Genomic DNA, 13446 nt, shown 5'->3' with positions numbered 1-13446 from the left:
CATGGCTGTTTGTCGAGGAAACGAGCGAAACGTTAGCATCGTTGTGGACTTTCTTCTGTAACTCTCAGGCAGAGACTTTTTTCACTTTCTATTTCTTTCTCTCTTTCGCTCTCTTTCTCTCTCTTTCTCTCTCTCTCCTTCTATATTTCCTTTTTTTTCCCTCGTCTTCAAAAACGAGACAGCTTTAACTTGAAGCGCTACTTCACTCTTATGCCGCTTCGAACGGAGAAGAAGCGAAAATAATTAAGAAGCGGGGTGAAGGAACTAGACAGCAGTTTCAATGCGATGTTTCTTCGCGTTTTTTAACCGTGCGATCGGTCGATCTTCTCTGAGCTTGATGTCGTCGGTTAAAGCAAGCATATATTGGGCTATCCTGAAGGTCTTCGCAATTTTGTAATGGCTCATCTTAAAAGCTACATTAAAGTTTCATACTCTCGTTCATTGCTAAACTTTGACTATAAACATCGTTACAGTTGAAGCGAAGTTCGTATCCTCATTTATAAATATTATATGGATCCTTACATAAACGATTTTTGAAAATAAAAAAGTGAAAACAGTGTTTAATCTTGGCACAGCTGTTTGGCCAAACTGAACTTTCAGGATGACTCAATGGCTCTCGTTAACTATTCTAAAAGCCATAACAATTTTATTTCATTCAAGGATTTTCTTCGTCAAATAAATAGAAAAGGAAAACCGAAATCTTAGTGCAAAATCGTTCTGTAAAAGCGGCACGGCACGACACGCGTGTGTGTGTGTTTGTCCGTGTGTCTCTGTGTGTGTGTATGTGTGTACACGCGCGTTGTATTACGCGTGATGCGAGTTTCAATTGAAAACTGGGATAGGAGACGATCGTGAATGACGTCGAGTAGGTCAGGCGTCGATCCTGCCGCAACCGTGTTACCTTTTTGTGTGTGGGCAGGGTAAAATCACCTTAAAGTGACGTACCAGACACAGGCCAGCCAGTGAGCAACCAACATGTAGAAACAGAGCAGTAGAATGAGCATCGCGGCTCCATACTCCAGATACCGGTCTAGTTTCCGAACCACCCGACCCAGACGAAGAAGTCGAACCACCTTCAACGCTGAGAATAAGCTGCCTATACCGTCCTCGTCGTGGTCGAACGCGTTGAACACGTCGTACGGTAGGCAGCTCAGCAAATCGATGATGAACCATGATTTTAGATAGTTCATTCTGATTACCTACGGTCAGACGAATAATAATGTTATATAATGCGAAAATCATTTAGATAAAAGGAATATTATAGAAAGGGAGAAATTCCTTGAGTAAGAATAGATAAAAAATGTGCAATAACTATCATCTATAAATATGGACACCAATAGAAACAGAGGTCTGTAGAATATAAATTTTTGAAAATCATTTTTCTTGAAAGCTAAACCGTACATGCAAAATTTTTATTCTGCACTTTCGACTTATTTTTACACGAAGGATCACTTTTTACTCGCTTGTATCACAATTGCTGAGATACTCTGTACAAAAGGGTGTAAGGGCTTTCTTGGATAATCCTAAGCAACAATGGAGGAATAACGTGGGACGTTTTTGAATACACGACGAAGAGTAGACATTGATCGATGCTGCTTCTCTTTCATAGTTTTCTATGTCGTTTTTATCATTATTTATAAAAATCTGAGAGACTGAAATAATAAAAAAGAACCAATTCAAGCCAAGTGTTGCTTGAATTTTTCTTTACAATTTCAGGCAGTTTTTAAATGACAATTACACACCATATTCAGCGAGAGTCAACATTATGTAAAAGGTGCAAAGCATGCTTTAAATACTACAAATATGTACGCTCAATCCTCCTTTTGTATCATGATACTTTGGAAACGCAGTGCTTATATAATACATTATCCGAATTTATTAAATCCTGACCCTCGCTGTACATATAGGGTAATTTCCTTGAGAGCTGTGTAACTGTGTAAAGAATATTCGTATACACCTTTGGGTCAGAGACCACCTCGCCGCCAGGCCCAACGAACGTGGTATGAAAGTTGAGGACAATGTCGATGAAGAATATGACGTCGACGATGCTGTCGACGACCAACAAGGAGACATCCTCACTGGTCTTATTTTTGAACGCGACGTTATAGGGCACCATGATGGCCGTGTAAAAGGTCAAACATAAAATGATCCAGTCCCAGATCGCCTTGAACGCGCAGTAATGTAACAAAATGTGCGGCGGGGTCTTTGGCGCTTCTTGTCTGTACTGCGGCATCACGTCGCCGCTTAAAGACATCATCTGAAAGTTAATCGAATCGTTAGTTTCGTTTCGAACAAATTTCACAAATCATCCTCCACATTTTCTCTATTACTCATTTAGGGACATCGAATTACGAGAAGGTATTTGATCATTTCGAGATCGAGCGGTAAATGAACGACGCGGTGTATAGTTTAATATTGCCGATTACAGTAATCCTGTAATCTCGAACACGTTTAAATCCGCTCTGGAAAATCGTTAAATATTTCGATGCAAATCCCTTGAAAACAAGAACGAAGCTTTATCGAAACCGATACGATTATAAATGGTCTAAAAATGTTAAATTTCCCGTCAGATTACTACGGTTATTTGTCATTTTGTATTGCGATAAGTAACACTTAACGTTTAGACTATTATAGTCAGAGTTTAAGATGAGAAACGTTAAAAACTATGTGATAATATAAGGAAATCGATAGTAAATCACTGTGAATTGAGCGTAGCGACCTTACATGAGCTAAGTGTGACTGCTTCGCGGTGGTTGGTATCGCGGAATCCTTCAAAGCTGGCAGATGGGAGCTGAACTGTGAGACAAGAACGGATCTGGACCTGGTGACCGATCTGGCGAGCTTCGCGAACTTCGAAAGGCCACCCTTGCTGTCGTCCGTCTCGATTGGCTGCTTTAGGGCAGTGATGTCCCGGAAGGTCAACAGGAACAGGACAACCAGGTCCCGTTCGTTTTTTATTGGCGCTATTTGTAGAAGCAGCCATAATGGTGTTTCTGTGTATCCGCATAAAAAACAGAATCAGAATGTATCGTTCCTTGAGGAATTCGATCGTTTCGCTCTAGTCTAATACCAGCTAATTAGTAGAGGTATTCAACTTAATAATTAGCTACTCCTCTCTTGTACAGTGGATATTAAATTGCAGGACATCTTGCAGGAAGATTTATTCTGTGTAATATGTATTGTTATACGACTACTTCTCAATAATGTATCACTGTACGATTTCTAGTGATAAAGAGGAATGTATAAACACAGTACAGTCGACTGTCCTGTAACGTGATTAATTTGTATCATGTTATATGGAAATTGCGTTATAAAAAACTCAGAGGTAAATAAAATATAAACCAGCTCGATTCGTTCTACACTATATAAGAATTGTATTCTCAGAGCCTCAAGTTATGGTGAAATCATGTTATGAGAATACCACGTTATAGGCAAGTTGACTGTATAGTGGAAGGTAGAAATGCTTTCCTAAAACCAGTGGCGTGCATTCCATGGAAGTTGTGGAAACGCCGTTTCCTCTATCAGCAAATGTCCGCACACCACTATCTAAAACAGCATTTACTCGTTGTAATTAAGAAAAGGCTGAGAGGTGACTTAAGAGTTGAATAAAGAACAAACATTGCTCCTCCTGCAAGATACCAGTTTCTCGCTATCCATCATGCCACATCCATCGAGCACAGAAAGCAATTACGTTGATATTTAACGAGTGATATTAATACGCAAGAAATACAATTCATAAGCGCGATGATCACTGCTGTACTAATTAGATATTTCGCATACAATTGACATTAGCTTCGAAAATCAGAGTACACTGTGAGGGTATATCCTTTACGAGTAAACTCGTGCCACCATGCAAATGAATGTCGTATGTGTTGTGTGCAGGGGACAGACTATTCAATTCTGTGATTTGTACTTCAAGCAGTGCTCAATTAGGGAGTGTGAATATAGCTTCGTCTTAGAAATTAGTGATGCAGTTGAAATAAATAAATAAATAAATAAATAAATAAAAGAAAGAAAAAGAGAAAGAAAGAAAGAATGAAAGAAAGGAAAATTAGTTGCAAAGAGTTTTAATAAATTCTCTAGTTATTCGTGCCTATTTCGTTTATAATTATTGATTAATTGTTTGATTATATTAAACTATCGATTGTTTAATTCAGTGCCAGGTAAGGGGGAGCTATTCGAAACCAGCGAATGCTGGCTCAGGTTTATTTTACAGTGGCTCTTCGTTATTTCACAATAAGGCGAAGTACCTTATCTTAATAATTTGTTTAACGATTGTATACCATCCAACTTTTATTATATCGTGTCCAGGTGGTTGAGTTTTCGAGTGTAGATGTATTTTACGGACTATCGAAGACGAGGGATTATAATTTCAGTTTTTGGAACAAATCAATATTCTTCTGTTGCGTTCCTACGTCTTTGATAGTCGACATTTTTCGCTCGACGGCTACTTGGCTTTTTTGCTGGCGATACTTAGCGTTGAGAGGAGCTAATTTAAGGGTAGTTTAGTGTGGATAGGTCGCCTCGCGGTGTACAGGGTTTGTAATCTTGTTGCCTGACAAGAAATAGGAAATTGTTAACGTAGACACGATTCATTGTACAATGTTGTTACTTCAATTCTTTTTATATTAAATTTTTAAATGTCTTGAAGTGTAACAGATCTTTTTAAAGGCGATTACGAACTTTACAGAAAGTGGCTGCTGTTCTATAGATTCCTGAATAAGCTATCCGGGATAGCTTATGGGAAACTCAGGTTTCAGAAATTTCGAGGACCAAACGGACAGAAAGATGTAACCGAGTAAACTGCGATTTATTATGTTCGGGTACAGGATCCCGTGCCAACGCGTGTTTTCACCCACAAGGACGTCCAATGATAAATGTCCTTCGATCTGGCGAGCACTTTTATCAATTTCATCCCCCTTTCTGCTCCATCAATCTCTGCCGTCCACGTTTTCTGCGTCCCTTAATCTTCCCTCTTTCTCCGTCGATTTCTTCGCTTTTAATTTTTCAATTCACTCAATTCGCGTCCATCGCGACGCGACTGAAAATCGATTTCTCCAAATTAGAAAATGGGAATACTTCGACACTTCGTGAATTCAAACGGGAACGTCCTAAATATGCTCAGAACTGCGTGGCCGTTGAGATCGACCGTCTTCCTCCGTCAATTGTTAATTAACCGATTACAAACCCTGAACAAGAGGCGTGATTTTCGCCTACAAACGCGTACACGTACTCGCGGGTAACGGGTAATTACGGAGCGTCCTCGAACGCGGCAAAAGGAGCTCGCAATCTTCTGGATCGTAGTCATTAATCTCAGCGTCCTAGCAACAGCCTCGATTAAGACGGTACGCGTGGACAGCTTACAGTGGTGGTTGCCTGCGTGCCCGACGAACACCCACGAACCAAATGTTCTTGAAAAATCAATACCAAAGCTACCAATTTCGCCCACGATTACTAATAAAAGGCAGAAGAAAGAAAGAGAACGCATCCTCTTTTATAATAAATAAAAAAAAAATCCTCTGTAGAACTAATCTGACATTAAAATTCATGCTACAATCTTAGAAAAAGGAGGGGAGAGACTAGAAGAGAGAACGGGGTTGCATTCTAAATAAGCCGGGTAAACTTTTCAAGTATTCTTCAGGAGCACGGAACGTTTCGGATGAAAAATAGCCGGCGTATAAGAAGAGAAGGATATCATCAGGAGCTCAGGGTCTCGAGGAAGAGGAGGAAGAAAGACGGATGGTAGCGGCGAAATCTTCCAAGGGGAAACAGTGGCGTTCGTCGGGCTGGCAGAAGGGCAACATCTGCGCGAACGGCGATAGATACGTTTGTAATACGTTTGTCTAGTACTTAGGAAAGATTTCAAGGGGGAATTAACTGAAATCAAGAGTAGGCGGGAGATCGTATAGCGTCCTCTCATTATGGCCGCCCCTCGGTCCCGGGATCGTTCGACGATCCTTGTATGTGTGTCGTCTCTTGTTCACACTAAAGATGGGTGTATAACAATCGTATACAATATACCTCCGAATGTACAGTAACATTTATATAGATACATACATACGTATATATATATGCACACACATACATAGGGTGGACCGATACAAATAATCGCAGCAAATATCTTTGGAATCACGGAGGCAATGGAAGCATATTTCCGAATCGGTAGCATTGTAGGAATAACAAAGTGTTATCGGTACAGTCTACCCTCCTATAACGTGGTACCCTTATAACGCGGTTTCCAAATAACGTGTAGTTAAAATTGCGACAGCTCTCCTAATTTTATATATCTGATAAACTATACCTTGTCTTCTGTGTTTATAAAATTTTATATATGCTTTTTATACGAGATAATCCTCTATTAAAAAAAAATTGTTCCACTGCTCGCATAATCCTGTAGATTATTGGAGCGTTTATTGTTATTGGCTAGTATTTTAATTTCTTTTAGTCAGTAATTTAATGTCTTTTGTTTTCAGTATTTAAATTTGAAGGATCAGTATCCTTTGAAGCCCCCACTGGCAGCTAAACAAATACCAATTGGTCGAAAGATTCATTATTTCTCGACTAACAATGAGTCTATAATGGAATGGGTTTAATACTGTTTTTTCTGTTTTATGTTGTCTGTTTATTAATTTAACTGATCGTTTAGTATTTTTATACCGATCATTCTGGTAATAAAATAGCGATCGAAAGTTGATTTAAATACTGACCATTTAATTTATTGCCGTTATTGGTCCACCCTAAGGAGTACATAGACAGCTGCATATACGTACACGTATGCGTATACGTATATGCATATGTATATGTATATATTTATATATGTATACGTATATGTATATCTGTATATGTATATAATTATATATAAATTAGACGATGTTTTGTTATAGTTAGATTCGAGGGTGACTTACTGGTGGAATTTTCGAGCACTCTTTTGCGAACCTGTGCTAGACATACCTCGTGGGGCACCTTTAAACAGAACGATCATTCATTATTGGGCTCGGCTGGATTGTTTGGATCGCGGGTTTTTTTTTGTTTTTTTTTTTTTGTTTCTATAATAGAGGAAACAGGTGTCTTTCTTTCGAACAACCGTGTTCTGCTCTGACACGCTCTCAGCTCGTTATTCGCCGCTGATGAGTCGCTCGGGTCACCGCGGTCGCTATAATAGACCTCAGTCGAGCATCAGATCAATTCGTCGGGTTACGCGTTAAAGTATAGGCGAACGTACCAGTAGAAAATAAAAAAAGTAGAAGAAACGTACGTACGTATATAGATCAGAATGAGAATTGGAAGCATCGTGGCGATGAGAGGCAGAGAAATAGAGAGATGACGATTCGTGATATGAATTAAACACGTATGTATATATAGAGACTCCTGGTTACTGACACGCTCGTGTCATGTAGATCTCACTCGTACTGACACACGAGGCGAGTTTGCGTGAATCAGGTGACACCGAACGTAACACGTGAGAACAGATGAGAAATCCTCGAAGCCGGCATAGTCCACGGTATTACTGATGAATGCAGACAGTTCGGAATTCGGTGGTCGGCCATGGCCGAGCATGCACACTGATACATCATTTTCGTGCCCCGAGGCGTTCCGTAGGAATCATTTCGCTGGCTACCGACGATTCCCACCATTTACTTTCGCTAAAACGGCTGACTAGGCCCTCCACCCTCTTGCTTTCTATGTTCAACCGTTCCCTCGATATACCGTTCGTTAGATATATTTACACGTGGAACGACACGAAAGCGAGACGAGTTCGACTGAAGACGTAAAAGTTACAAACGGAACTTAATTTCCGTAGAGAAACGAAGATACGGTCACGTACTTCATTCGAAACCTTAAAAATATAAATATATCTAACGTTAAAAGATTCCCTGGGAATGTCTAAAATGGGAATCGTCGATCCCAGCGACGTATGAAGCCGCGAACACGACATTTAAGCTTCTTTCATGCGATGCGAGTATCGTGGCGGAACTTACTGTTCTTCTTGTACAGCAGGATCTCGAATTGATCGTGAATCTGGCCCTCGAGGCATTCCTCGATCCTGGCGATCGTCTCTTTGTCCGTCAACTCCCCGTACATGAATCCGCAGCGGCAGGACTTTTGCATAACCTAGTAATAAATTGATCCCATATTGAGATTCGATGCGGAGGACCGGTGGGGTGATGGGGGTGGTTCGGTCTGCGGAGCTGGCGCGACAGTGGGAAGGGTAAACAGGACCGCAAACCGTCGTCGTGGAACGGGAGAAGCTTAGGGAATCGGAGAGAACGGGCGATTTACCTCGGCACGATTATAGCCAGAGATTTTGCAAAAGCTTTCGTTGCAATAGACAATTGGGAAGTCGACGATCTGAGCGTTCGCCAGGAGAAAACTGCTGTCAGCTGTGAACAGAAACAAAGGCGATAACGGATTAGCCAATGGGTTCCAATGTTTCGATTTGATGAACAGACAATTGTACTCGAAGTATGAATGGGAGGTACACTGCTGTCCAAAAGCACAAAGACACTCGCGTGATACAGTTTTAAGTCAATCTTTCGCTTTAAGATACGGTTAAATGGGACACAGAGTAGCTTGAATAACGTGGAAGCTGTTTTCTCAGGAACTGAAGATATCGACTTTATTTTTGTAGGAATGAAATGGTACAAGCAGGTTAATATCAAGACGAGGCATTTAATATTTTTTGAAATTCTCGAACGATATTAGAACTTTTTAAATCATTTGTTATAATTAAGGAAACAGTGTACCTTTCGTTTAAAAAAAAGCTGCACTAGCACTAGCACAGCCTGTAATCTTAGAAGTGGTTCCTTTAACTCAATTATTCAGTTAGTCTTATTTAAATTTATCGAGTAGAGTAGCCGAATGTAATAAAGGCGGAAGAATAATTTTTCAGATGGAAGCCCATTCCATTCTCGAAGAAAACTCCAATCTCTTCAGCCCGTTCGCTCGGCCAGACTTTCTCATCCATTTATTCGTTCGCAGCACACGTAGCGCATTAACGAGCTTCGTACTTACTTTTATTCCAGTCGCGTCGGTGTTCTGCGAAAGATCATGAAACTCGTCATTGACGAACGTTTCGCGAACTTTCCAATCGAACTTCCAGTTCGTTCGTTACTTCCTACAATATCTCGTGATTAACGTATCGACGTCTCTCATTTTTCTTTTTTATTCTTTGTTAGAGCGCAGGAACATTTAGCGATACCCTTTTGATGGAACACACTTTAACCGTTTCTTCGCTATTGAAGTCGAAACGACCGTGTTTTTTCCATCTGCTTGTCAAAATATGCCGCGAGCTAGGTCGCTTGAATTCCCACTTGTCTTTCTTTTATTCTTCATGCGAGCGAGCATCTGCGCCGGCACGGTTTAATAGAAAAGAGAGAGAGAGAGAGAGAGAGAGAGAGAGAGAGAGAGAGAGAGAAAACGAACACCGCTCCTCATAAACCGTAGCTCGCTCCTTCGAAAATATGAGGACAGGAGGAGTTTTCCACTTTAACCGCATCGAGGAGCAGAGTTGTTCCGCCAACGACTTTCCCCGCCCTTTTTTCCTTTAATAAGATAAAAGAACGCGGACACGAGATTACTTGATAAAAAATCCTGTGAAAACGACAAATTGTCGCGATGTCCCGTCAAATTAGAAGCGATAACGGCGCGGATCGGATTCGACGAAATTGAACCATTCTTCAGCCAGGGATATTAATCGTTTCTTGAACTTTCGAAGAAGGAAAGCTGAAGAAGGCAGCTGTTGATTTCTGTAACGCGTATATCTAACCATTAACCCCGCTTTTTTTATCCAAATGCAACGAGGACATGTTTATCCCAGTGTTAAAAGTAGCGTAAAGGAATTGTGTAGGACATTTCAGCGTTTTGAATTTAGTACGGTATTAAAACAATGAATAATTAAGAAAATCGTAAGGTAAGGGTTGGACCCTTTGATGGTGGTTACACTTTATGATTACACTTTACACGTTACGATCTTAAGTACTCTGAGCTAACACCCTTCTTCCACACACCTGTCGCTTTAAAAGGAAATGCCAATACCTATATTTACAGTGATGCATTTACTACAATTTTCCTTACATTTCACTAAAAATTATGACTAAAGATTTGTTAACCTTGCGTTTGTAAGAAATATCGGATAGCAAACTGCATGAGTCGAAGAGGGTTTATGTGTGTTTTCTTATTATATCATCCCTCTCTGAGACCTTGCCTAAACATTTGGATAGGCCATAACGTTGGAGGTGACCGCAAGGCTAATAAGAACTGCCTAAGATGGCATTATTGTACGAACCCTCGGGTTGAGCACAAGTCGAATAAAGTATCCTAGCTTGCCTGGGTATCGCTATACGATCAACTCTATTATAATCATTGTTACAATTTCTTCTACATTTCTTTGTATACTTCCAACCTGATACGCCTTTGGTATGAATGAATGATCTTAGTCACGTTTTAAGTTTCATAATACACATTGGGATTCGTTTAAACGGGAAGGTTTACACGGAACCTCCATTTCTATGGGTACGATGGGTACAGTAGACCGGCGGGTAGCGGAAGGGTTGACGAGAAGGACGAGGAAAGAAGACGGTGGTGAAGGAGCCAGTCGACGAGCAGCCACTTTTGATCGAGTGTCCTCTCGTATCCGCGGCCCTTCGTCTCGAAAGCCTTTGAACGATGCGTCCTCGAACGCGTAGCTTCTCGCTCGTGGCCAGGCCTATGCAACAAGAACTCGACGGCTGTCGAGGATCCTCGAGGGCCTCGACGGCCCTGGGGGATTTGCCAATTCGACGGAAACGGATGTGGCTCTATGTTTGGCCAGCTCCGCTGATGGATAGGCACACCAAGCGGAAATTGTTTTACGGATTGAATACGTGTGGAAAGTGTAGAGTTGGCCTGGGGTTCGTTCCTCGTTGCTTCCTTCTTTCGACCATCTGGTGTGCATTGAACATTGCCAGGTCGGATTATAGGATGGTTTTGTCAATTGGTGAAGAATAATGGTCGAGTATTAATATTCAGAGTGTATTTGGTATGCCAAATACTCTAGCAAAGAAGAATGATGAAGGCAGTGAATTGGGGTTGATAGTTTTTTAGGTAATTTGATTCTTAAATATATATATATTAACTGCTTTGAAACTTTATGGGGATGATATGTTGTGTTTTTAAGCGTTACCATCTGTTTTCTTAAAGAATATTGATGATATGGAGTCTTCCCCCATTTCAGGGTGCAAACAATTCTTTTGGGGTGGCTTTCAGTGGGGAAAGAAGGATCTTATAGATATTTTGTAATAAAAGATGTTATCTAATTAATTTATTGTTATTTATCTATCATTTTTTTTATCTAAGAAATGATCTAGTCTGTGATCTTCAACAGGTTTTATAGGAATTCTTTTCTCTTTTCTGAGTAAAATCTATCCTGTTACAGAATAATGATTATCCGCGCTGTAGCTTGTAAATGTTCAATGTATTTTAAATTTAGAGCAGTTCTGAAAACGATTGTAAAGTGAAATTGTCGTCTTTGAACAAAGTTCCTATCGGCTATCGATGTCTCGCGTCCCATTGGATGATCCGATAAACGACTTTTTAATACATTTACCGAGGCAAACTATGATAAATTCGATTCAGCAAAGCGGAGTGACTCTTGAATATGTATGAGATTAACGGACTGATGTAAGAGGACATTCGAGGCCTGTCGGCGACCAACAGGCATCTTTTGCCCTACAAAGACTAGCAACTTTAAGCGCTCCCTACTGTTTGCCAAATATAGCAATGATTATGTATGCAATCTTATCTTGCTATGAAATATGACTGTTTTAGAGAATCCGGACACTGTTACCTGTTGTCCATTTTTATTTGTCTCAACTAATGAACACGCGAAGGAATTTACAAAACCAGAATCCTCACGGAAAACTTTGAAATTGTTGTAGATATTATGGTAAAATGAATTTTAACTATTTCCCTAGCGTGCGTTTCACGAGTTCTGTATTAAGGCATTGTTTCTTTTTTTTTTAAATGAAAAGAAATTTCTAAATGAAAAAAAACGAAGATGAAATAGTAGATTAGATTGGAAATATCGAATGTTTTAACCAAGTGGCACAGAGTGTCACAAGATGTAGGATGGAAAATTGATTTTATCCAAGAGGATCAACGATACCCTGCTTTAACCGAAAGACACCCTCAGGCCGCGTAATTTTCCTTGGAAATTTATTCAAGTTTCCCTTGACTAATTCGATAACATCTTGTCGCGCGAGGCATAATATTTCTCGATCGACCAATCTGTTTCCACGAATCTGGCCTTCCGTTACATGTACGTATAATAAGTTGCCATCAGATTTGTATCCCGTTATACATCCTACGGAAACTACCCTCGTACATTCAAAAATAACTTGGCTCTTTTATTTAAAATTAATTAGCAGATGATCGGAAAGTTGAAATTGGTAAAAATAGATTGACAAACTCTAAATCGGTGTCAGAAAGGTGTAAAATTCCATAGAAACCTTTCGAAACAGGTGGGACTCGACGAAAACTTGATTCCCCTATTTACTTACAGCTCACTTGACGTACAATAGGGGTCGTGGGTTTGCATTTTCCACGAAACACGTAAAATCTACTGCCACGAGTATTCTTGGTATTTTCCCGCTAGAATTCCGTTTGAGAAAAGATTCGGGAACATTCAGAGACAGCCGCAAGCTTCTCGTAGAACTCGAGGAACAAAGTTTCAACGCGATCTAAGACGAGTTAGGCCGTTAATTGGCGAAATTATACGATACAGGTAAGAATTGGGGGGAAAAGAGTTCGACTCGCGATATCGCACAGGATCTCCGTTATGGCGGAGGGTTGGTTGGGTTGAGGAGTGAAATGAGAAATGGATATAGAAAATAAAGTAATGGGCTCCTGTTTTCCGTTAGCCTGTTATTACCGCATTTATTCTAATTTCTGCGCTGCGTCCCCTAGCCGGCTATTAATTCCTCGCAAGCTCGTTATACACGGTGCCGTGTTTTATCGTCGCCGGGCAAATATTTCCTTCCGGTCCGGAGAGTAAACGAGCAATAAGTCCGATAAGACTGGACATCAACTTACGTGGTCGTACCACGTACCATGGCCACGTCCCTGAATTTAATAATGTTGATAATGGACTGCTTATCAAGACCCATTAAACTATTTTCAAAAATCATATTCCTGGCTTCTGAGCTGGCCAAAGGATAGATTTATGCCTGTTGACCAACTTTGTAGATAAATTGTCTGGAATTATTGTTTTGGAGTGTTTTATATGTGTAGTATTTTTTCTAACAGATTACTAGAAGACAAGAATCGCCAAAGTTGAGTGATTTAGAAGTAGCGACATCGTTTGCAAGGTGAAATTTGCCTGGTTCTCGCATCGATCCACGTACACTGTGTAGAAGTGTACGAAACTTCAAGTACAAATTTATTGAAGAACGGACTCATCCGATTTCTGCT

General features: G+C 40.3%; 1 protein-coding gene across 1 annotated transcript in view; it reads right to left on the bottom strand.

Moving 5' to 3' along the window:
* The window catches only part of Eag (potassium voltage-gated channel protein ether a go-go), a 48311-nt gene that overhangs the window by 12316 nt on the left and 22549 nt on the right, over positions 1-13446 (bottom strand). The window contains exons 2-6 of the mRNA XM_076901665.1: positions 8281-8381; positions 7980-8112; positions 2725-2993; positions 1958-2257; positions 946-1199 (exon numbers count right to left, since the gene is read on the bottom strand). Coding sequence (XP_076757780.1) covers positions 946-1199; positions 1958-2257; positions 2725-2993; positions 7980-8112; positions 8281-8381 — 1057 coding nt within the window. The remainder of the gene's footprint in view (positions 1-945; positions 1200-1957; positions 2258-2724; positions 2994-7979; positions 8113-8280; positions 8382-13446) is intronic.

This window comes from Xylocopa sonorina, chromosome 9 (assembly GCF_050948175.1).
Source record: "Xylocopa sonorina isolate GNS202 chromosome 9, iyXylSono1_principal, whole genome shotgun sequence".
Lineage (NCBI taxonomy): Eukaryota > Metazoa > Arthropoda > Insecta > Hymenoptera > Apidae > Xylocopa > Xylocopa sonorina.
Note: the sequence above shows the minus strand (reverse complement) of the source record. Positions and strands in the feature narration are given on the sequence as shown.